Consider the following 26,058-nt stretch of genomic DNA (forward strand, 5'->3'; position numbering starts at 1 on the left):
TCCCTTTTACTATCCACCTTCCTCCATCCACCTTGAATTAGAAAAATAAAGTAGGGAAAGAAGGTGAGAGAAAGCTGTAGGAGAGAAAAACGACAAATGGGGCCGACCCTAGGTCTAAGGTGCGCCGCGGCGGGGCGCAAAGAACACAAACTCCGAGGAGGCGAGCCTCCGGGGTGCCATTGGCTTGAACGAAAATTGATCTGATTTGGCTTAGAACACCCGAAGTAGAGAAGAGGAAAACAAGGAGGGAGGGGTAGGCGTGTATGTGTGCGTGTGCGTGCGTGTGTGTGTGTGTGTGTGTGTGTGTGTGTGTGTGTGTATGTGTGTGTTTGCGTGTGTGCGTGTGTTTGCGTGTGTGTGTCCGGGGAGGGGAGGAGGCGCCAAGGTGCAGCCTGCGTGCGGCTCTGCGCCTCGGCGGGGCTGCGTGCGTGTGTCCCTGTCCGCGCTGCTGAAACGGGCTCTTCGAGGGATTGGCGTCATATGACTCCGCCTGCTGCCCCCAGCCCTCGCGCAGACCGCCCTCCCCTCAGTTAGCTGAGGGAGGGTCGTGCAACATCCCCAGGGGCCCCCGCGGCTCTGCGGAGAGAAGAGGTTCCAGCCAGGAAGGGTCCAGCTAGGAGCGAGCACGGCGCCCGATCTCAAAGTGTAGATCTTGAAGGGGGCGGGGTGTGAGAGAGCGAGGGAGGGCGGGGGAGCGAGAGAGAGAGAGAGAGCGCGCGCGAGGGAGAGCGAGGGAGCGATTCAGAGAGCGCCAGAGAACGGCAGAGCGCGCACCGACGAGGGGCATTCGGATGCCTCTCTGAGATGTAAGTGCGTAGCAGTCTCTCAGGCCTTCTAGCATCATGCAGAAAGCCATCCGGCTTAACGATGGCCACGTCGTGACCCTGGGACTGCTGGCACAGAAGGACGGCACGCGCAAAGGCTACCTGAGCAAGAGGAGTGCGGACAACCCAAAATGGCAAACCAAGTGGTTTGCCCTGCTCCAGAACCTGCTTTTCTACTTCGAAAGCGACTCCAGCCCTCGGCCCTCGGGGCTCTACCTGCTCGAGGGAAGTATCTGTAAACGCGCGCCCTCCCCCAAGCGAGGGACCTCCTCCAAGGAGTCCGGCGAGAAACAGGTGAGGGAGCGCCGCGTCCCGACCTCCCGCGCCCCTGCTAAGGCCTTTGAGGGTTCAGGGCCTTCCATCCAGCTTTGGGGACAGAACTTTGACCCTCTCCTCTAAGAATTCAGGGCGTCTCAGCATCTTTCGCGGGAAGGACCGGCTGGACCAAATTGGGAGGGTGACCCTAGTGCGGGCAGAGGAGGCAGGGACTGCGGGTAGGGCGCCGCTACCAGCTGCGACCGCCCTTGGCAGGGTAAACCCCGTAGGAGTGGCGGGGGGGGGGTGTTGGTGGTGGCGGGGACAGGAAGCCTGAAACTTGGAGATAGAGATGAAGATGGGGTCCAAAGGACCTACTCGGGCAAGGAATTTCATCACCGTCCGACTTAAAATGGTGCCCCTAGCCCCATCCCAACCCCCACCCTCACCCCCATCCTTGATAGTCCCCATCTTCTGCCCGAAATGTGAAATTCCTTACACTTAGGCTTGGAAAGGGTGAGACAGACGTCGAAGCGTCGCGGTCCCCTGTCTCACGCAGCTAGGGGAGAATTATAATCTGCGCTAGCCTGGCCGAGTTAGGGAATTGGGGTGGGGGTGGGGGGCTGGGGAGTCGTTATTTTGTGTGATCTAGTGATGATGTGCTTCAGCTGGCTCTGGCCAGGCTAACAAACCCCAGGGTTTACAAACAAACGCTGAAATGCGCGGAGGCCAGGGCCAGGGCTGCTGCGAAGCAGTGGGACAAGTGGGTTCTTCTTTCCTCCCCCGCCCCTTGCGCCGCAGCGGCCGCTGCAGTCGCCGCGGTAGCGCTGCGCTCACTCGTTCATTCGCTTGTGGCGTTGTCCAAAAAGCAAGGCTAAAGGGCTAGGCCGCGATCTGCAGCGGGCCTAGACGTCAGAGACGCGCTAGTTTGCCATTGAAATGGGAGGGGCACGTGCAGCTTCTGGGTGGGAACCCTCAGGGAGAGAGATCTTTAAGCTTGATATCCCTCCCAAGGTATCTGGTCCCCTGACTTCTGGGAGGGAAGGAAAAATACATGACAGTGTATCCTAAAATGTCAGCTCTAGGAGAGGCCTGACATTCACAGGGCCCAGCCCCACCTGGCTATTTGCCCGGATGGAGACACTGAGGCCTAGAGAGGGAGAGGGGGAGGGGGGAGGAGAGAGAGAGATATTGATTGATTTTTTTTGCACAGCGTCATAGCAGGAGTCGACGTCGACGTAATGTTCTGAGAAGACAACCAACCAGGATCTCAAAAACATTCAGGCTGGTGGCAATTGAATTGACTGGGATGACAGCCACCCTTGAAGTCTCCTTCTCCATAATTAGGACAGAGATCGGTACTCTGTCCCTTCACCACTCTCTTCATACCTTGCCTTAGCTCCTTTAGTATTAGGTTTCTGGGGAGGGGGGAGCTTGGAAGTGGGGGCAGAAATTTGGGGGGTGACTCTTGAGAATGACTAGTCAGGTGACCAGGCAGAGGCTCCCTGATGGCAAGGAACAGCAGCTCCTTTAGCTTGTAGCCAAATGGAGCCTTACTGGGCTCAGCTAGACCACCCAGACCCAGACTGTCTGCCCTTCTGCCCACCCACTGTCTGCAGCCACAGCACACCTGTATCTACCAGTAGATTGCACCCCACAGGCTCAGCCAGGGCCCTCTGGTGCCCCAGCTCCCTACATCACAGTAGGATCTGAGCTCCTAGGTAGTAAGGAAGACGGAATAGGGGAGCCATGTTGATGCAGGTTCAAGGTCTCCCATTCTCTGAACTGACAAGATGGAGGCTGGAACCTGCCCCTCCCCCGCCCCAGCTAAATGGCTTCTTCCTGTGTGACGTCAGTTAACACACAGAAGTCCTCTGAGCCTGTTTTGTGTACAAAGGGGAAATGACACTGGATGGATGGATCCCCAGGTCCTTGAGAACACAAAACCAAATTTTGTGTAGGAAATGATGCCCACGATACAATTTAGTGGGCTTCTAACTAGATAGGATTATATCTATCTGCATATCAGGTCAATCCATTCTTGTCATTCTTCAGGCTGAGAAACTGAGGCCCATAGAAAGGGAGTTGCCCCATCAAAAATAAGACCTAGAATTGACTCAGGGTCTAAATTTGGCAAGATCAGCTGGTATCTGGTAGAACTTCATTTTCAAGGGGCTTCATTTTACTCAACTATGGGAACAGAGAGCAAGTCTGAGCTGGAAATCCCCCACCCTGGTAGCAGTGGCAAGGTTGAGGACTTGAACACATAGCAGATACATAGAAAATGCTTCTTGGTCTGGACGTGCTTGAAGTGTTGTGTGTTACTTCCATATTTCGTGTCCTGAGAACTAAGTGGGTGTTGGGCACTATGCCTAAGAAGCTGATGATCACAGATGCTGGGATTCTGGAGGACATAAATACAAACAGGGAGGCCCAGCATAACCTATAAAGACCTGGATTGCAAGGTGTTGTGAGAGCCCAGACTGCTATGACGTCATCTCACTCAGCTGTGCCCGGATTGATCTATGTTTAGAGCAAGGGCAGTATCCAGGGCTTTGTCTCACACTGGCTCTACCCGGGGACCCCAGGGTCTCCTGAAATGAGATTGGTGCATCGTGCCCCAACCCCCACTTAGCTGCTGCAGGGTACCTCCCTGGCCTGGGCTCTGTTTACTCAGCCCTGACGTCCTCTCTTCCCAGCCCTGAACAGTAACGTGACCTGAATCAGAGCATGGGTTCCACATGCCTAGAGATTGGTCCTGCGAGCCCCATTCTCTGCTTCTGAACAGACTCATGCATGGTAGTTTTCCCAAAGTACCTGACATAGTCTGTCTAATGCTGGCTTCTCAGTAAGAGATCTTGCCAAAGCAACCTCAGTTCAGCTTGTGCTCCCTCCAACCAGGAGAGGCCAAGGTGGATGGAAGGTGCCTTGTGATTCCCTTGAAAGAGGAAAAGGATTGAAGCAGACAGCAATACCAGTGGCTCAGAGCCTGATATAAGCTTAGGCTCCATGAGCTGAGAGCCCCTCCTCTTTTAGGCCGGGGTTATTACCTAACATTACTCACAGTCTTATCTATAGAGAACATTTCTGATTGGCCCGGTGGATCGATCTCCACCACAGCCTGGAGACTGGGTGTGCTCCGGTTTCACAGGTGAGGAGACAGACTCCTCAATGGCCACCCTGTCCTAGCAGCAAATATGAGACTCTGCCCTCTGACCTCCCCTCTCTGCAGCTCTGCCAGCCTCACCACCCTCCAGAGCTGAAACCTAGTCAACTCCTCCCTAAGCCAGGAAAATGCACATAGGAAAAGGATGCTGCTCTGATGGCAATGCCCTTCACACACAGCTTCCTGGGATCTAAGCAAAGCAAGGGGTGAAGGGCAGGAAAGCAGCAGCTCCAACTTAAGAAGGATGTGTCCCTGCAAGAAGCTGGCGAAGCTAAGATAGAATGCCAGCATGTGTGATCACTGGCTCTGAAGAAACTGTGGGGTGTTCCTTTATCCACCCTACCTCTCAGCTGAGAGAGAGAGAGAGAGACAGAGAGACAGAGAGAGACAGAGAGAGAGAGAGAGGGAGGGAGAGAGAGAGGGAGAGAGAGAGAGAGAGAGAGAGAGAGAGAGAGAGAGAGAGAGAGAGAGACTGAAGAAGCTCCCTGGGGATGCCTCTCATAGGAATGGAACTAAGGAAGCTCTACTCCCTAACCCCCCTACTCCCGTCTGCTGGCAGTAGAGTGAGGGTCAGGGACACCTGTAAACCTAAGCTTGAAACATCACTGTGGTTGATTTGCCCAGGGTACACCTTGGCTCTCCACACTGAGCCAGGGTCAGATCCCACAGGTGCAGAGGAGAGAACATCACACTCCAAGCAAGCACAGAGCTTTGCTCCACACAGTATCTACCTAGGGCAAGAAGTCCTCCCTTCCTTCCAAAGAGCCCCTAGAGGACTGGCTCACTCACCAGCCCCTCCTCGGATAGGAATCTGGCCTCGTCTGTCTCTATCACACCTCCCCCCTCCCAAGCAGTCCCAGTACTCTATTATTCTTATATTTATAACCTTTGTGGTTGACACACGACACATACCACTCGTACATGTTTTCAAGGTAGTGTTACATTCTGATTTGCATCCACATTAAGTGTTGATCAACACATGGTAACCGCTATATACATTACCTGAACTCTTACGTTTCTTAACCAAAGTGAATTCAAATTCCTCCTTCTGCTAGCCATTCCCTACATGATCCCTTGAAAGCAAGCCTGCTGACACCCCTAATGTAGCCCCAACACCCTTCTCCCCCTCCTCCTTGCTCACATCACAAGTCCTCATCTTGTCCAGCCCTTCTTCCCACTATCAAGGCCCCCCAGAAGCTCTAATATGGTGATCTTCGCCCCCGCCCATACCTGTGAGATGTGGCCTCGGAGTCTCTAGCAGGTCTCAGCCTGAAAATGGCCTCTCAGAAGAGAAGTCTGCCTGCACTGCTCCAGGAGCCAGGACACCTCCCAGCTTCAGCACCGGTGGGGTTTCTAGCCCCTTCTTCATTCATATCTGCAGTCATAATCCTTGACTACTTCCTGTGCTCAGCTGGTAGTCTGGAGATGGACATTTCCCCCACTAAATCCAAATACCAGGACAGTGCTAGGCAACTGGGACAGAAATTTCATAATTAAGTGCCCAGGTGACAGATGTGGAACCCTGAAAGAAAGGATGAATTTCTGTGATACACAGAAGACCCTAATGAGGGACTGGCAGGACCTGTCATTCCACTGGATAAGATGGAGTTGGGTAAAATGATGCCATGTTCTGTGCTAGCACATTGGGCATAAGCATACAGCCAGCTGTGATGGGGAGCAGACAGTAAGAATTGATGCTGTCCCAGGAAGACAAGTGGGGAAAATGCTAGAGGCAGGAAAAGGTTTTGTTCACAGTTGTGAAGAGGATGCCCAGAGACAGTGACCCTCAGTGGACAAAAGCAAGCATACATCCAGAAAGGGATGGGCCCAATGAAAGGCCATGGTCAGATGGTTGGCAGGTGGCCCTCTGATAACTGGATCCTAGGGAATGAGGTGATGTACTGGACAGGTGCACAGAGGACAAGACAGAGGACAGTGCCAGCTGGGTAGACCCTGTGTACTCCCTTAGAGTCAACCTGACATTAAATTCTTTCACAACCTGCCATGGCTTGTCAGCCTATCCTTTGTGTTCTCTGAGAGCAGCCAACAGTAAGGTGCTGAGCTCAGAGTGGTCTCCACGGTGCTCCCCAGGTACCGTTGCTCCAGCTCCACAGACATGGATGGGAAAGCCAGAAGACTTGACAACGCTGCGTGACAGAGTGGAGTCGAAGCGTCTCTTCCACCATCCCTGTAGATTGATCATTTAGCTTTCCATCTATGGTTCTCCTCCCTCATTCGGAGAAGCCCTGGGGGCCATACCCCCACATCAGTCAGAGACGCCTGCTTTAACTGTCTTATGTATTAATTGGGCTTCCACAGAAAAGCTCATCTATATTAATGCTATAAAGTGTTTGACCTTCGCTACAAGTTATCACCAAATGCCCTTCAGCTCAGCTCTGGCATGTTCTAAATGCAGATTAAAATGTCTATCATTTTTCTTTCTCTTTATTTTCAGTAGTGGGGATTTGATGAAGACTTTGTGCATGCTAGGCAAGTGTTCTACTACTTAGCTACCCATCTACCCTGTTATGTTGTTTAAAAAACAACAACAACAACAACAGCATACAGTTTTGCTAAGTTACCCAGGCTGGTCTCAAACTTTGGATGCTCCTGCCTCAGACTCCCAAGTAGCTGGGATTACAGGCATCAGCCACTACACCCAGTTTAAAATGTATATAATTTTGCAACATGGTGCTTTAAAACAATATACAAATAACACTGAGTAAGAACACTGAGTACTAGCCTTTGAGCTCCAGAGTATGACTCTATACTTCCCTTAATGATCTCAGCAGCCTTAGTAGGCCATCACTGTTAACCCATTTTTCAAAATGGAAAAACTGAGGCTCCAAGAAAGAATTCTACTTCTCATGGTCAATGTTGCAGAGCAACTATATGCAGGTACTCAGATTAGTCTCAAACCTAAGCTCTCCAGCCACAAACAGAACATAAAGACTCTGGCTGGGTACTTTCTTAGCATCGTCTGCCTGTCAGAATAGAAAGAGAATCAGGATGAGTTAAGAGCAGTGCTGGGAACATGACTTAGTTAACCTAGCGAACACAAAGACCTGGGCTGATCCTTTTGCCAGGCATGGAGGTGCATAACTGTCACCCCGGCATTCAGGGTGCAGAGGCAGGAGGATATCTGCGCGCTTGAGGCCAGCCAAAGAGACTGTAGACAGAGTCCGTGTCTCAGGGGGAAAAATTAACAGTGAGTAAAATATGTCATGGCTGTTTCAGTGACTTTTGTGAAGGCGGCTTTCCTTTGTGTGGGAATCTTGCAACTCTGCCATGATCAAGGGAAAACACAAGGCAGGCATCCACAACCCACCGTCCTGACTCACTGGCCTGAAATCTGTAGGAGCCTGGAGCTGGTGTGGTATACACACAGCCAAAAACACAACTCAGCCCCTTGATGTATATTCCGGAGCCCCAGAGATTTGTGAACTCAACAGAGGACCAAAACACTGCCAAGACTCAAATACTCCCACAAGGGTCACTGTCATGTAGAGAATGTCAGGGAGGCCCAGATATCCCCACTTCTTGTCCCCAGAGGGAAATGCACACACCCTCAAACACGAAGCCTTAATTTTCTGCCTCCAGCCCTGAACATGGAGAAGTTCCCAGGCACTCGGGAGAAGTAGTGTTAGGGACTTTCAGTCTAGGTGTAGACTTGGCTTTTGTTACAACACACACACACACATACACACACACACACACACACACACACACACACATACACACACACACACACACACACACACACACACACACACACACACACACACACACACACACCAGATTAAGACAGATTTAAATTGCTCTGGGCCTCCATGTCCCCATCTGTGTTAAACTGGCTACAAGGTAGGAAGCTACAGCAGGACCTGGCAGGTGTAGCCAGTGCATTTTAACAGTTACAACTTCCACATACACTTTGTTTTTTAAACAACCAAACCTTTCCTCCGTGAAGCAACAAACCAGGTCACCAGGGTGCCAGGTGAAACAAATCAACATGGAGGTGTAACCCCAAAAGCTTCTGAAATTCTTAGTCAGCTACTCCTGAAAAGGGGAAGCCGATTGCTGCAGGCCATTGCTTGGTCTCTAGCACTATGCCACCAGAAGTGAGCACTGTTAAAGGCTAGAATCTGGGGAGCAATAAAGGTCCTCTTGATTCTCATCCAGCCCTATGACACAATGCTGAAAGTTACATAATGCCTCAATGCAGTACCAACAAACACCTACAGAGTGTGTGCTGTGCCTGGGTCTGAACTCTCAATGCCAAAAGCCAAAGGTCAGAACTGGAACCAGACCTCCTAAATTGATAGGGTTGCTGGATATCCAGGCCAATTGTTAAGTGATTTCTGCTTTAGAGAATAGGTTTTGCTAACCTCTAGGGCAAAAGCAACTTCTTTCCTCCACAAAAGGAGATAATAATTTTCTAGATAACATCTCCTAGTTGATCCTTGACATTCTCCATGTTGGAAAAAATCCAACTCATATCTTATAATAAAACCTTGTCAAAACCTAAGAAAGTGAATGGATGAATTTGTATCATTCTTCACTGGGATTCCAAAATTCCTTGTAGGAATACAGAGACACTTACTCAAACATTTCCAACTACAGGCAGAGTTGTCTAAATGCCTCCTGGGTTCTTCAGCAACCTCCAGACATTGATAAAATGGTTTGGAAGAACATGGCCACAGGCAGTGTTTGCAGACTGTCCAGTATCCCTTTGCCCCAAGCCTGTCCTTCCAACATCTTCTTTGCCCTCTGGCCAGACTATTTGCCAACCAGAATCTTTTTCCCTCTGGTCAGATCTGTGGAAAACTGGGAGGGGGAAAAAGAGTAGAGTTCCTGATGAGCCTTACTGTATGGGTATAGGTGAGGAGAGGTGTGCAGTTGTGTCAGAGGGCTTCCCTGCTAGCCTGGGCAAAGAAGACAGCAGACTAATTATGAGACCTTCAACTGCCTCAGGAGCTGGAGTGAGCAAAAGTGTGAGTGGCGTGCCTAACTTCAGCAGAGACATGACGCTGATCTTAAGGGCTAAGTCACTGTCCCAGTCAGCAATTCTTGCTGGCCCTCAATAAAAACCATGCTCAGGAGACTACCTGATGGAGTCTGAGTGTCCTGACTATGCACACCGCCACCAGAGTCTGGAGACCAAACAGTCAGAGAAGCTCACAAACAGCCACTACCTTGTTTATTCTAGTCAATTAGTAGTACAACTGACTACTATAATTGACCCAAGCTGAACATTGATGAGACCAAAAAAAAAAAAAAAGGCATCTAGTAAAATGGCTCCTCCCTTCTGCCTCTAGTTTCCGAGAAGAACTCATTATCACTAATGTCCTATGTACTCTTTTAGAAAGGGCACATATCAGATATGTGCCTGTGGAACAGAGCGATGGTAAGATGGCAGCAATGATTTGAGTGTGCTGAGTCCTACAGAAGCAGAGGGTCTCAGCACACACACAAAGGAGATGATGCCCCTCATTGGGACAAGAAGTGGCTCCTCAGGCAGCCCTTGGAGACTGTGGTTTTCTGTGGTCTACTAATTACCACTGTCATGCTTACCCACGTCTTCTTTTTTTGCCTACGCTGTAGTGAGTGGGCGCCTGTCCTTTCAGAGAAGTCATTTCTGACTAAGAAACAGCCCTGCAGTCTGGCGCCGTGCCTTGTGCTAGGCATGGAGCTGTCCCTGTTTGCTGAGTGGGTGACTAAACTCATTAGACCAGTTCATTAATTAATTGGTTAATAGCAAGAGTCTCAAAGCAGGTGGTGTTGAATTTACCCCTGAGGAGGGGACAGTGGGGCCAACAAGATTGATGAGGGGCAGGCATTGTAAGAAAGAGGCTTCGATGGCACACGGACAGCAGGAAGTTACCAGGTACTCCTGTAGCCAAAGAATTATTTTTGGAACATATTCAATATAGAAAATTTTTTGACTTATTGATTTACTTACCTATTTTTTGAGTCAGCATCTATGTAGCTCAGGTTAGCCTCAAATATGAGATCCTCTTGCCACAGACCCTGGAGTTCTGGGATATGAGGGAACACCAGTCCTATCTCTTTTGGGCTGGGGGGAAGATCTTTTGATGTCTCATAAATTCAGAATTCTCAGGAGTCATACTGGGTTTGTGGCAGGTGTTAGGGTTTGAAGTTCAAATATATTATTTCCTCGTGGAGACTTCGAAATGCCATGTCACTTCCGTGCGCAGTTCCCTCTTTCAAAATTCCTGCTCCCATGGGGTAGTTAATGCTGTGGACCTTAGGAGCCACCTGTCATGTGAAAAGTGGAGAGATAAGGAAGAGGTGGTAAGAAGGACAGGAACCATGACCAGCAGAGAATTAAAAGATCTAGACAGGAAGATATGGAAAGGACAGGAAGAAGACGTGATATCTTATCCAGCTCAAATAACCAAGATATGGATCTTTACAGAACCTTGGTTCATCCAAGCTAGATGATTGCTTGCTATACGAGACACAGTGGCAGGGGACAAGCCTTACCCCGGGTCATGAGAGTCACTGTTGAAGGCAGAGCCTCTGTGGCAAGCATCCCCTTCAGCTTGTTTCCTTGTGGATGTACGTGAGCCAGTCTGGGGGTGTAGCTACCCTCCAAGAGTTGAGGACCAGCATACGATATGAGGGTTTCTGCACCACGGGGAAGGCTCAGAATGATTTTCAATATGTTCCTGTACCATCTATCACTAGTCAGCCATGAGATAGGCACTTCAGAGACTCAGGAGTTCTGTACATTTAATGCTGCCACAAACTTGGCCCCAAATCTCTAGACTGGATCTGTGCCTGAAAGATAACAATATTTTTATCGCACACCTGCAGCAAATCACACCAGCCAAGAAATATCCGTACTAAATTAGGCTCAGCTGTGTTGTCCAACAAGCTTACTAGGGGAGTAATGCTATAAAGGTAGTAAGAAAATCAAAAGAGTAGCAAACAGGCAGTGGGGACTTATAGTCAGGGTGGTACCAGCCTTCTCGCAATTGGACCTTAGGAGAGCTCTCAGAGGAAGAGAGCCTCTTCGTGCCAATTGCATAGGTGGAGAAACAGGGGTAAACCCCACTAAACAATGCTCAAGGTTACCTGGCTAGCAAAACATGCTGGCATAAGATCTATCACAAAACACAAGGCCCCAGGGCTTTTCCTTGCTGTCCTCCAAATACATAAGAGCATGAACTACCTGTTCATTCCTCTGCCCTCAGGGAAGTCTGCCAGTTCCTCATCTCAAAAGAAAGTTAAGAGACCGGGGAGATGGCTCACTGAGGGAGGTGCTTGCTACGCAAGTGTGAGAGCCTGAGTTAGGATCCCCAGGACCAGGAAAAGGCCAGGCATGGTGACCTCTGGGTAATGTCAGCACTGGGGAGGTAGAAGATGGGAGGAACGTTCAATAAGAGACCTTCTCTCAAATTTAAAGTAGAGAGCAATTGAAGAAGACAGTCAACCTCTAGCCCCCACACAAATTACACACATATACACTTATGCTCACACACACATGAACAAACACATACATACACACACACACACACACGCACACAAAAAAGGGGGGGGGAGAAGTTCTTCCAAATTCAGTCTCCCTTTTCCTTTAACCCCACACAGAAATGGAGGCTGGAGTAAATAATGCCTGTCTCCTTACCTTTGTCATGCTTTACCCCAGAGAGGGCAGCTCCTTGTGCAGGGGCAGATGTGGGATGCACTGCTTTACCCAAATTGGCCTATAAAGCCACAGTATTGCAACCCTGCTTCTTACATGTTCTCATTCTCCAAAGTCCCAGATCAAGGGGACACCGGAACCTGTCACAGCAGAGGCCCCACACCTAAACAATTAAACGAGAGCCACACGTGCCTCTTCGATTAGCACCAGATGTTTCCCAAGCTCAAGCAACACACCCGTACCATTGTTACCAGCCAAGGACGGCAAAGAGCCATTCTGTGGTGTGGGGAGGTGTTTCCATTGTCCTTAGATGTCTATGCCCAGTTGTAGAGAGGAATCTTCCATCTGGAATGACTATTCACCGGGAGCCGCTCACAGAAGCCAAGGTTGTCCTCCAGGGCTGCAGAGTACAACAGGAGCCCAGATGGTGGCTTATGTCGGCTTTCCTGTAAAGCCCTGCCAATGTTTCCAAACACCTGAACTTCACAATAAGATGTTGGCAGGAGACAAGGAGCAGCAAAAGCCAAGGCTTTCTTAGCTCGCAGACCTCAGGGTCCCAGTTAGATGCAAAAGGGAGTCCCTTCACTGTCCCCTTTTCTCTAAGTCGTTGTCTACCTTCATTTTCAGACCCAAGGGCATTCATAATCTTGGCTATTCTCACACCTCCATAAAAAAAAACCTCCCTTCCTCTTAATTTAACATGAGAACCTCCTTCCCCAGAAGTTAATCACCATCCTCTATGGGGAATAAGTAAAAAGTCTGGCACAGAGGAAATGCTATCACCCTGTGTCCATCCCTGAGCTCTTTGTATTAGGGGGAGCCTATCCCGGTGATAATTAAAATAAAACATCAGATCAAGACTCCAGCTAAGCAAAAGCAACAAACTTACGGTCTGGCCCTCTCTCTGGGGGCTTTGCTATGTTCAGCATTATGACCACCATGGGGCATGTGGTCAGGAGAGTTGTTTATTATCATGAGTAATGTGAGCCAAGAAAGAGCTACATCCTCCCCGGTGCCTTACAGAGACCTCAGAGACTGGGTGAGGTAGAGCCACCTCATCTCCTTTATCCTCTCCTTCAGCCATTTATCGGTCACTCAGAACCAGCACAGGGTAGGGCTAAGAACACTCCAGGACATTCAGGTCCTGACCTCGAAGCAATCCAAGCCCTGTGCATGGGTCAATGCATCTCAGAGGCTCCAACATTGGAGAGGAAAAGTTAGGAAAAGGAAGTGTGTGCCCAGCACCCTGCATCCCAGTGGCAAAGGTCAGGTCCCAAAGAGGAGGTGTGTCAGTTGGCTCCTTCACTCTCCATTTCCTTGGTGTTTCTCTAAGTGTCTGGGTTCATCAGCTGGAAAGCAGACAATGCCTGCAGCACTTGGTGGGTATGGGATAAAACAGTATCACGTAAGAAGAAATGGCACCTTTCCTTTCCTGAGATGGAGAAGGAGCTACGTGGCCATCTGAGCTGGCTCCTCTCTTAACCCTGCTTCCTTCCCACAGGGCCAGTGCCCAATAGAGCTCTTCTTCAGCTGTTTGAGGCTGGAGCTGACATTTCATGTGACAAGCCCAGTAATCTGCTTCTTAGGGAACAAGGGATAGCACTAACTCTGCAATAAGTCTCAACACAAAACCCCTAACACACCATAGGAAACACACACACACACACACACACACACACACACACCACTACAAGTAAGACACTAAAATTAGTTTACACATCTCACCTCATGCTGCTGCTTCCAGCCTTTCGGACACCAATGCACTGAAACACAGGCACCCTGCATGGCACCCCTCCAAAGGTCAGGTCCAAGGCCCCTCTTTGCACCATACCCTGCTTCTTTCTAAGAGACAGAGCCAGCAACCCCAGCTTTGGGTTCTCTGACCATCTGAATGGCTTCTCAGGTTCTCTCTTGACCTCAAAGCTATCCCTGGAACCCCACATTCTGTATGCTCATTTCCCACTCATCCTGCCCCATGACCCACCTATAGACCCCTATCTATTGCACTTCTGTTACCCAAACCAGAAACCAGGACCTCACCCTGGCTCCTCTCACCTTGTCTTCTGCACCCCTGAGTTCTTTGTTTGAGTACCCCTCTGCCTTTCGTCTATCTGCTGTTTATCTCTTCTACTGCAGCAGGCCATAAGCTCCGGTACCTATGTTGTCACCCACAGTCTTTCAACCAACTGGAAAGAGAATGAGGACCCAAGACACATCCTCTGAGAAGCTCCTTTACAGTGGCTGGCTTCCTCTGTGCTACACAGTCCCTTTCACCTCGAGCATAATAGCAATCACATGGCATTAATTACTACACACGCTCGCGTCGCCCTTCCTTACTTAGTGACAGGTGGTGTTCAGAGAGCTTTATGGGTACTTAACTCCCATAACAACCCTATAGATATGTGTCTCTGAGCTGGCTCCTCAGCTCCCCAGAGACCTCAGGGAGGCCCGCCCCACCATTGACTGAGCTTGAAGTCAGACACCTGTGCCCAGCACAGAAGTGGTTTATGATGTAATTTTCTGGGGACTGTACTATTGATTTGATTCTTTCACCCCAGAATTTAGATGAGTTCTTCGTCAATTTTCATGAAGTAATTAAAGATACGTTGAATTGGTACCCAGTCCCCCCCCCACCCCCCCACCCCCGCCCCGGAGATGTTCTCCTGGTAGGTTTCCCGCTCTGTCCTTCCAGAGTGCCTGATGGCTTCGAACCATTTTTTTTTGTTGTCGATGTTGGTTTGTTTGTAATTGGCTGGCAAATAAGGCTTTGTAGGGTTTGTCTCCTTATCATATCCTAGGCCTAGGTTTTGTTATGCCACACAAAATCCTTTTCAACTGAGCACTTTAAAATACCAAATAGAGTGGTATACCAGCGGACACAAAAAATGCATCTGGGCCTGGCTGCTGCAGTAGCAGACACTCAGAAAGGCAGCTGGGAATGCTACGAGACTCGTGGGCATCCTGGTAACTGGAGATGTCTTCTTCTCTGTGCAGCAACATTACTTCACAGTGAACTTCTCCAATGACAGCCAGAAGACCTTGGAGTTGAGGACCGAGGATGCCAAGGACTGTGACGAGTGGGTGGCTGCGATCGCTCGCGCCAGGTATGTCTTACCTTGCTAAACTGTCTAGGTGGCAGACACCAAACTAAACAAATTTCCGAAAGACCAAGCCTCAGAACGAGGAAGTGGGAAAGGAGGAGAGGGGAGCATAGGTGCTGTAAAAGCATCTCTTGCTGGAATCCAGTCTAGGCCGCCCCAGAGAATGAGAGCACTGCAGAGTCCCACTCTGTTCTAACCATATCACCCCATCTTGTCTTCATTAGGGTTTTATTGACCAAGGGTGAACATTTAATTGGGCCTGGCCTACAGTTTCAGAGGTTTAGTCCATTATCATCATAGCAGGAAGTATGGCAGTGTGCAGCAGACATGGTGCTGGAGAAGGAGCTGAGAGTTCTACATCTTGATTCAAAGGCAGACAGGAGGAAACTGGATGTGTTCTCACACTGGGCATACCTTGAGCATTTAAGACCTCAAAGGCCTGCTTCCACAATGACACACTTCCTCTAACAAGGCCACACTTCCTCCAGCAAAGCTACACATCCAAATAGTGCCATTCCCTATGCACCAAGCATTCAAATACATGAATATGTGGGAGCCAAACCTATTCAAACTACTACATTTCACTCCCCGGCTCCCTTAGACTTGTAGCCATAACATAATGCAAAATGCATTTAGTCCAACTTAAAAGTCCCCATAGTACATCACAGTCTCAACAATGTTTAAAAGTCCAAGGTTTTCCTTAGCAAGTGTCTCACAACTCTGGCATCTCCAACACCTCAGGGTCTCCAAGGCAATCTAGGGTTCAGCTTCAGAGATTCACACAATGGCCTTTCTGGACCTCTATGCAGAGACACCCCTGACACATTCCTGGCCTCAGTGGCTTTCCTTAGTTGCAGAGGAAATTTTCATTCTTGATGTTAAAGCCAGAACCACAAGGCAGAGCTGCCAAGTTCTGCTGCTTGCCAGGGCTGCAACATAGCCCCCTTGTTCAATTACATCTTCACCGACTTTCTGTTTTCAATGGTTTACTTCACTGCCAAAGCTTGGCTGTTCTGAAACTTGTTCTGTGGACCAAGCTGACTTTGGACTCTGCATGCTTTTGTTTCCTGAGTGCTGGGATACATGCCTAGATCTAAGCTCTTCTTTAACTCCTTTTTAATATAAATCTTTATAAACATGGCCACTATGTCTCAAGATCTGGATTAAAGGCAAGTGTTGATCCAGAACAAAAGTGTGTGTCATGCTACCTCCAGATCCAGATCAAAGCCTGTGTCTTCCAGTCTCAAGATCTGAATCAAAGGCATATTGTCTTCTGTCTTAAGGTCTAGATCAGGTAAGCCCTCCATTTCTGGACTGTAGTTCATTTCAGATATAGTAAAGTTGGCAGCCAAGACTAGCCATCACAATCCACCCATTGGACAAATCTCCTTATGTCCAAATAAAAACAATTATCAGGTCATAATAATGCCTAACATGATATAACTTTCCCTTGTACAACTGCAAATACATTGTAAATTTATAGTAGGTGGCAATGTTCCTTAGGGAACATCCTTTTCAGAAGATGGAAGCTTAGCTGGGTGGAATCTTGCCCTGATGTCACCACTCCCTTAATTCCACTAAATATCTTTAATCTGATTATCACTCTGAACACAGGACTTAGTTCCACTGTACTTCCTGGTGCCCCTTTAATCCCTGAACCATATATTTTATACTTTTTCTTGTGCAGCTTGTGCCACTTGCAAAACCCACTTTTCATTAGAGTGAATCACAGGACAGAGTCTATAATAGGCTGTTTTGAGATTTCCTTTGCCAAAGCAATTAATTTAAATCCTTTCACCTTAACCTCAGGCAGACTTTTCAGACAAGGGCAAAGAACCACCATATTTGTCACCAAAATATTACAAGAACGATGTCTAGGCAATATACTAAAGTTATTCTCCTCTAAAATCTCTTGAGCGAGGCCCCTACAGTTCAAATCACAGTGAGCATGACTGCCTTCCATGCTTCTACTAGTATGGCTCATTAAGCCTCACTTAAAGCATTCACTGCTTTCTTAATTCACAGTCCCCAAATCTACATTTCTCCAAACAAAAACATGGTCAGGCCTATCATAATAATAATGTGTGCTCTATCACCCAGTAGTCCCATTCCTTGGTACCTATCCAAGAGGAATGAAAAATTACCACAACAGTCTCTTATGTAAATGTTCTTACCAGCATAATGCACAACCATGATGTCTATAACCAAGCTAACATATAAGCAAACCTATCGCACATCCACAAAATGGAATGTTACTGGGAAATAATCATGAATCAACTACAGCTATATACAACAAGGTGGATGAATTTCAAAACCAATATGCTGAATAAATGTAGCCAAAAAAATGCTATATGATTTTGGTTATATGACTTTCTAGATCTGGCAAAACCAACCAGGGTGGAGGAAAGCAGAGCAGCGGCTGCTTCTGGGGTGGGATACAGTGGGAAGAGCTTCCTGGGTGCTAGAAGTTATCTTTGCCTTAATTAACGGTTTATGCTTTTTATCATAATTGCTCAAACTGTTACTAGAGTTTGGGATCTTGACTGGTTATGTCCAGATTTGGTGTCTTATTCAAAGAAATAAAATAATGGCTCACATAAAATCGTAAACGTAGCAAAGCAATAGACTAGGTCAGATATTTTGTCAAGAGTGACCACAGGCTCCAAGAGTGAGAGGACTCAAGGCCTAATTGTTGTTTGGAACTTCCTCTTATGGGTTTCAAATAAAAGTTGTTGTTGTTGTTTAAGAATGTGGGTGGGATTTTTTTTTGTCTTGATTTATATATTAAGTTATAGACTGTCTTTTCTACATGTCTACATGTCTTCTCCATAATTTATTCGATTTTAATCATATGCATGCCCAACTATATATAGTCATAAAGTGGAAAATATGAGATGCTACCAAAAAATTTTTCATTTTAATGATATAGTTTACCTTATTGCAAATACACCCAAAACTACTTTAGGCCAGACTGACCCTCCTACTCCACACTAGAACATAATTAGAGGGTGATTGAATAGAATCTGTCTAAGTTTGATGGTTGTTTGCCATGGACTGGACTCAATTGGCCCCTCAACCTGCTGGGGAATCAGGGTCCTGGTATTCAGGTAAGCAAGGACTCAGCAAAAAGTGACAAACAGATGCGAACACAAGGGAGTGTTGATCTGAATGTAATTTCTCAAAGAAAGCATCAGACTTATATTACAGAAAAAAACAAGGAAGTTAGGCAACACATTAAGGTCATCCAAGATGAGCCTTATCGTTAACCTCATCCTTAATTGAGGTTTCCCGATGTAAAATGACTCTTTATAGAAAACAGAGAAATGCATACACAAAAGGTAACAGGAACCAGGCAGTGTTTACAACTGGGATAAAATTCAGTGTTTACAACTGGGATCAAAAGCAGCCCCACCTAAGGTCAGTTTATTCTTAGAAGCCAGAGGCAAGGGCTTTATGCCTTTGCCATAGTTCCAATTCTAGTCTATTGTATAATCCACCTTCCCCCTAGGCCACTGTAAATTCCTGTGGATGGGAATGACTCAGCTGTTGTTCTAAGTATTTACTCTACTTCCTTCTTAGACCACAACCTTCCTTATTCCTAGGCCATTGTAAATTCCTGCACATGGGAGTGACTCGGCTGTTATTCTAAGTTTACTCTGTAGGCTAGCCCTGAGTTTTCTGGCTCTTTTCCAGTAAATTGTAACACCTGATTTCTTTCACTGTCTACACGGGAGGCAATTCGTCTGAATGAGTAGCACTCTTATTAAAATCAAAGCCCAAGGTTGGCTCAACGATTTCCTAGAATATTGGAACACTGGTGGAAGCTAATCTAACTTAGCTATATGTCAAAAGTCATTCCTTAGAGGCACTTATAATAAAACAATATTGAAGGACAGCCCACAGCTCTGTTCACCGACTGACATAGGGACAAGTTTGGAGCATTCGTGCTACAGGATGTCAAGACTCCAGAAGACCTTTTGCTTCAGAACTGCGTCCAAGCTTTTGCACCTGTCACAGTTTCCACTGGAGTGGGTGTGGCAGTTGTTAAGGAAAGGAGAGACAACATTGCCTTCTTTAGAGCGGGTTGTGTATGCAGACCAGGGCAGATAGAGGTCCTAGGTTGCTAACAGGATTACAGGTAAGTTCCCTAGAAAGGAGTGTGTGTGTGTGTGTGTGTGTGCAAGTAGGAATTCCAGGCTATCAGGTGCATTTTTAAAAGAGAGGTATAGGTATATCCCAAGCCAAGCAGAGTCCCAGATTGCTAACTATTTCCTATACTTGACTTCCTCAACATTGTGATGTTAGTATTTGTGCTTCCCACAACGTGTGTATTTAACTTCACATTTTAAAAAATGAATGATGAATAATAGAATGTTTCATGTTTCTGTTGCTGCATAACAAATCAACACAAACTTGTCAGCTTAAAATATCCTTAAAATATTTTGTGGTTCTGTGAATCAGAAGTCCAGGCTCAACTGAGGTTTCTGCCTGGTGCCTTATGAAACTGAAACTAAGGTCAGGTCACTGAACTATGAGCATTATGCAACCTCAACCTGAGAGAGGGGTGGGGAAGGGGGAGAGAGAATGTACATGCATGTACATATGTGGATGTGGATATGTTGCAAAAATTATTTCCCTAGGGGAGAAGTAAATAATGTCCACCCTGTCTTTGTAAAGTACCAAGCAGAAACCCCAGTCCTACAAGGTTCACCCTGGGAAACTAGAGAATGTATTGGGCTCACTTACAAAGTGGTAAGGGACTGCTGGCAGAACCATAAAAAATCCACACTGAAAAGTGTTCATTCAGCATAGATTATGACTTCTCTGTATCCCTATAGACAGAACCACCTTCTGTTAACTTTCCCCAGACAATATACTCTAACACATTCCTACACCCCAAAGCTATGTGTAAAACTACCCAGGAGGAGGGGCCAGAATCTCAGGTGACCAATGACCCTCCACACCCTTTCCTTCTATACAGGACTGTCAACTTGGGAGATCACATTCTACAAAAGTGTGTGTGTGTGTGTGTGTGCGCGCACACACACACACACACACACACACGTGCGCAGCAGCAGCAACAGCAGTAACAACTGGCTCTCTGCCACAGCCATATTGAGTGTGGAGTATTTTTACATGTTCCCAATTTAGTTTTTATTTACATATACTTAATAGAAACATTCCGTGTACGAAAATAAGCACTGTGGTGTATTAATACCATATAGAGACATAATGTTCTCTCACACTGTATGTATCATAGTCTAGTATTATGGGATGTCTCTGTAGTGTATGTGAATAGTTCTTTATAAGATAAAGCAGCCAGTGTGGCTCATATTTAACATTTTAGTGAGAGCTACATACCAGGCCAGGGATTAGAGAGGCCAAATGCATGCTCCAGCCCTAGGGCTGATTCCATCACCAGCTTTGACACTGTCCAACTGTTGTTCTGAGAAAACTGTGTGTCTTCACTGGACTTCAATGTCTTCATTGAGCAAATCATACAGCTACCCTTTCAGGAACCTGAGTTTCCTTCTAGTTCCCGAGGCCTATGAGTTCATAAAGACAGTGAACACCCTAGGTGAGGCTCACTCAGTCTCCACTGGAAGTTTTCCAGAAGAGGAAGGAGTGGGGTGGAAAATGGAAGGGCTGGGTAGACGTGGATAGAAAGGGCGGGAAGGGAGGGAAAGTGATATTGGTTTTTGTTTTTTGTTTTTTGTTTTTTTTTTTAATTTCATTGTTGTTAGCAAATACCTGAAAAAATCAGCTTAAAGAAAGACCTACTTTGGCTCATGGTTTCAGACCACAGTTGGCTGACTTCATGGAGTTTAGGCTTATATTAGGATAGAAACATCTTATCAGAAGGGTATGGTAGAGGGAAACTGTTCCCCTCATAGAAGCAAGAAGCAAAGAGAAAAAAGGAAGAGCTGAGGACCGATACCTCCTTAGCAGACACGGTCCCCAGCTACACACTTCCTCCAATTAGCCCTTCCCCAGGTTCTACTACTTTCCAACCGTGCTTTCTCTTTTTTTATTTATCTTATTTTTTATTTTTTACTAAAGTAATGAAATGTATTTTAAAATATACAACACAGTATTGGCATTTTAAGTCATCAAAATAATTTATAATAGATAAATTATACACGATATAATAAAAATATGCACGATATCTTCTGAAGGTAACAGTAATATGCATTCAACCAGTTTTAAAAATCTACTTGAAATATTAAACATGATACAAGTACAAAAAAATCTCTTATGAAGTCCTCTATGAAAGGAAATTGGGAAAAGTTCCTTATTAGACAGAAACCGTTCCATCTCTAAGGGAGAATACTCAGCATAAATGTGGCTTCATGGAATGAATTGGGTAGTGTTCCTTCTGCTTCTATTTTGCGGAATAGTTTGAAGAGTATTGGTATTAGTTATTCTTTGAAGGTCTGATAGAATTCGGCACTACATCCATCTGGTACTGGGCTTTTTTTATTTTTGGTTGGGAGACTTTTAATGATTGTTTCCATTTCTTTTTTTTTTTTTTAATTAGATGTTTTCTTCAAATGCTATCCCCAAAGTCCCCTATACCTTCCCCCCTACCCTGCTCCCCAACCCACCCACTCCCACTTCCTGGCCCTGGCATTCCACTGTACTGGGGCATATGATCTTCGCAATACCAAGGGCCTCTCCTCCCACTGATGGCAAACTAGGCCATTCTCTGTTACATATGCAACTAGACACACAGCTCTGCGGGGTACTGGTTAGTTCATATCGTTGTTCCTCCTATAGAGTTGCAGACCCCTTTATCTCCTTGGGTACTTTCTCTAGCTCCTTCATTAGGGGCCCTGTGTTTTATCCAATAGATGATTGTGAGCAACCACTTCTGTATTTGCAAGGCATTGGCATAGACTCGCAAGAGAGAGCTATGTCAGGGTCCTGTCAGCAAAATCTTTCTGGCATATGCAATAGTGTCTGGGTTTGGTGGTTGTATATGAGATGGATCCTTGGGTGGGGCAGTTTTTGGATGGTCTTTCCTTCCGTCTTAGCTCTGAAATTTGTCTCTGTAACTCCTTCCATGGGTATTTTGTTCCCCATTCTAAGAAGGAGCGAAGTATACACATTTTGGTCTTCCTTATTCTTGAGTTTCATGTGTTTTGTAAATTGTATCTTGGGTAGTCTAAGTTTCTGGGCTACTATCCACTTATCAGTGAGTACATATCATGTGAGTTCTTTTGTGATTGGGTTACCTCACTCAGAATGATATCCTCCAGATGCATCCATTTGTCCAAGAATTTCATAAATTCGTTGTTTTTAATAGCTGAGTAGTACTCCATTGTGTAAATGTACCACATTTTCTGTATCCATTCATCTGTTGAGGGACATCTGGGTTCTTTCCAGCTTCTGACTATTATAAATAAGACTGCTATGAACATAGTGGAGCATGTGTCCTTATTACAAGTTGGAACATCTGGGTATATGCCCAGGAGAGGTATTGCTGGATCTTCTGGTAGTACTATGTCCAATTTTCTGAGGAACCACCAGACTGATTTTCAGAGTGGTTGTACCAACTTGCAATTCCACCAACAATGGAGGAGTGTCCCTCTTTCTCCACATCCTCACCAGCATCTGCTGTCACATGAATTTTTGAGGTTGAATCTCAGGGTTGTTTTGATTCGCATTTCCCTGATGATTAAGGATGTTGAACATTTTTTCAGGTGCTTCTCAGCCATTCAGTATTCCTCAGTTGAGAATTCTTTGTTTAGCTCTGTACCTCATTTTTAAATAGGGTTATTTGATTTTCTGGAGTCCATTTTCTTCAGTTCTTTATATATATTGGATATTAGTCCCCTATCTGATTTAGGATGGGTAAAGATCCTTTGCCAATCTACTGGTAGCCTTTTTGTCTTGTTGACAGTGTCTTTTGCCTTACAGAAGCTTTGCAATTTTATGAGGTCCCACTTGTCAATTCTTGATCTTATAGCACAAGCCATTGTTGTTTGATTCAGGAATTTTCCCCCTGTGCCCATATCTTCAAGGATTTTCTCCATTTTCTCCTCTATAAGTTTCAGTATCTCTGGTTTTATATGGAGTCCTTGATCCATGTAAACTTGACCTTAGTACAAGGAGATATGAATGGATCAATTTGCATTCTTCTACATGATAACCGCCAGTTGTGCCAGCACCATTTGTTGAAAATGCTGTCTTTTTCCCACTGGATGGTTTTAGCACCCTTGTCAAAGATCAAGTAACCATAGGTGTGTGGGTTCATTTCTGGATCTTCAATTATATTCCATTGATCTACATGTATGTCGATGTACCAGTACCATGCAGTTTTTATCACAATTGCTCTAGAGTACAGTTTTAGGTCAGGCATGGTGATCCCACCACATGTTCTTTTATCATTGGGAAGAGTTTTTGCTATCCTAGGTTTTTTGTTATTCCAGATAAATTTGCAAATTGCCCTTTCTAACTCAGTGAAGAATTGAGTTGGAATTTTGATGGGGATTGCATTGAATCTGTAGATTGCTTTCGGCAGGACAGCCATTTTGACTATATTAATCCTGCCAATCCATGAGCATGGGAGATCTTTCCATCTTCTGAGATCTTCTTCAATTTCTTTCTTCAGAGACTTGAAGTTCTTTTCATACAGATCTTTAACTTCCTTAGTTAGAGTCACACCAAGGTATTTTATATTATTTGTGAATATTGTTAAGGGTGTTGTTTCCCTAATTTCTTTCTCAGCCCATTTATTCTTTGTGTAGACAAAGGCCACTGATTTGTTAGAGTTAATTTTATATCCAGCTACTGCACAGTGAAGCTGCTTATCAGGTTTAGGAGTTCTCTGGTGGAATTATTAGGGTCACTTATATATACTATCATATCATCTGCAAATAGTGATATTTTGACTTCTTCCTTTCCAATTTGTCTCCCTTTGGTCTACTTTTGTTGTCAAATTGCTCTGGCTAGGATTTCAAGTGCTATATTGAATAGGTAGGGAGAAAGTGGGCAGCCTTGTGTAGTCCCTTATTTTAGTGGGATTGCTTCAAGTTTCTCTCCATTTAGTTTGATGTTGGCTACTGGTTTGCTGTATATTGCTTTTATTATGTTTAGGTATGGACGTTGAATTCCTGATATTTCCATGACTTTTCAAATGCTTGCTAAGCATCTAATGAGATGATCATGTGGTTTTTGTCTTTGAGTTTGTTTATATAGTGGATTACATTGATACAGTGGATTACGCTGATGGGTTTCCGTATATTAAACCATACCTGTATCCCTGGGATGAAGCCTACTTGGTCATTATGGATGATCATTTTGATGTGTTCTTGGATTCAATTTGCGAGGATTATATTGAGTATTTTTTCATCGATATTCATAAGAGAAATTGGTCTGAAGTTCTCGATCTTTGTTGGGTCTTTATGTGGTTTAGGTATCAGAGTAATTGTGGCTTTGTAGAATGAATTGGGTAGAGTATCTTCTGTTTCTATTTTATGGAATAGTTTAAGGAGAACTGGAATTAGGTCTTCTTTGAAGGTCTGATAGAATTCTACACTAAACCCATCTGGACCTGGGCTTGTTTTGGTTGGGAGACTATTAATGAATGCTTCTATTTCTTTAGGAGAAATGGAACTGTTTAGGTCATTAATCTGATCGTGATTTAACTTTGGTACCCGGTATCAGTCTAAAAATTTGTCCATTTCATCCATTTTTTCCAGTTTTGTTGAGTATGGCCTTTTGTAGCAGGATTTGATGGTGGTTTGGATTTCCTCAGGTTCTGTTGTTATGTCTCCCTTTTCATTTCTGATTTTGTTAATTAGGATACTGTCCCTGTGCCCTCTAGTGAGTCTGGCTAAGGGTTTATCTATCTTGTTGATTTTCTCAAAGAACCAGTTCCTGATTTGGTTGATTCTTTGAATAGTTCTTTTTGTTTCCACTTGGTTGATTTCAGCCCTGAGTTTGATTATTTCCTGCCATCTACTCTGCTTGAGTGAATTTGCTTCCTTTTGTTCTAGAACTTTTAGGTGTGCTGTCAGGCTACTAGTGTATGCTATCTCTAGTTTCTTTTTGGAGGCACTCAGAGCTATGAGTTTTTCTCTTAGGAATGCTTTCATTGTGTCCCATAAGATTGGGTATGTTGTGGCTTCATTTTCATTAAACTCTAAAAAGTCTTTAATTTATTTCTTTATTCCTTCCTTAACCAAGGTATCATTGAGTAGCATGTTCTTCAGCTTCCACGTGAATGTTGGCTTTCTATTATTTATGTTGTTATTGAAGATCAGCCGTAGTCCGTGGTGATCTGATAGGATGCATGGGATAATTTGAATATTTTTGTATCTGTTGAGGCCTGTTTTGTGACCAATTATATGGTCAATTTTGAAGAAGGTGCCATGAGGTGCTGAGAAGGTATATCCTATTGTTTTAGAATAAAATGTTCTGTAGATATCTGTTAAGTCCATTTGTTTCATAACTTCTGTTAGTTTCACTGTGTCTCTGTTTATTTTCTGTTTCCATGATCTGTCCATTGATGAGAGTGGGGTGTTGAAGTCTCCCACTATTATTGTGTGATTTGAGCTTTACTATAGTTTCTTTAATGAATGTGGATGCCCTTGCATCTGGAGCATAGATGTTCAGAATTGAGAGTTCATTTTGGAAGATTTTGCCTTTGATGAGTATGAAGTGCCCCTCCTTTTCTTTTTTTAATAACTTTGGGTTGGAAGTCGATTTTATTCCATATTAGAATGGCTACTCCAGCTTGTTTCTTCAGACCATTTGCTTGGAAAATTGTTTTCCAGCCTTTTACCCTGAGGTAGTGTCTGTGTTTTTCCCTGAGGTGGGTTTCCTATAAGCACAAAAAATTTGGGTCCTGTTTATGTAGTCAGTCTGTTAGTCTATGTCTTTTTATTTGGGAGTTGAGTCCATTGATATTAAGAGATATTAAGGAAAATTGTTGCATCCTGTTATTTTTGTTCTTAGAGTTAGGATTCTGTTCTTGCAGCTGTCTTCTTTTAGGTTTGTTGAAGGATTCCTTTCTTGCTTTTTATAGGGCAGAGTTTCCAT

The 26,058-nt window shown here is 45.4% G+C and overlaps 1 protein-coding gene across 5 annotated transcripts in view; it reads left to right on the forward strand.

The window, feature by feature from the left end:
- The first annotated feature begins 352 nt into the window (after positions 1-352).
- Rasgrf1 (RAS protein-specific guanine nucleotide-releasing factor 1) overlaps positions 353-26,058 on the forward strand; it is a 117,472-nt gene continuing 91,766 nt past the window's right edge. For 2 of the 5 annotated variants that reach the window (NM_011245.2, NM_001357743.1), the window contains exons 1-2: positions 620-1,118; positions 14,906-15,015. In NM_011245.2, coding sequence (NP_035375.1) covers positions 843-1,118; positions 14,906-15,015 — 386 coding nt within the window. In that variant the 5' untranslated portion in view covers positions 620-842. Of the gene's footprint in view, positions 1,119-2,292; positions 2,438-6,336; positions 6,693-14,905; positions 15,016-26,058 lie in introns of those variants that run through there. The other 3 variants (NM_001039655.1, XR_001778822.2, NM_001357744.1) reach the window with 3 other exon arrangements.

The sequence above is a fragment of the Mus musculus genome, chromosome 9, assembly GCF_000001635.26.
Source record: "Mus musculus strain C57BL/6J chromosome 9, GRCm38.p6 C57BL/6J".
Lineage (NCBI taxonomy): Eukaryota > Metazoa > Chordata > Mammalia > Rodentia > Muridae > Mus > Mus musculus.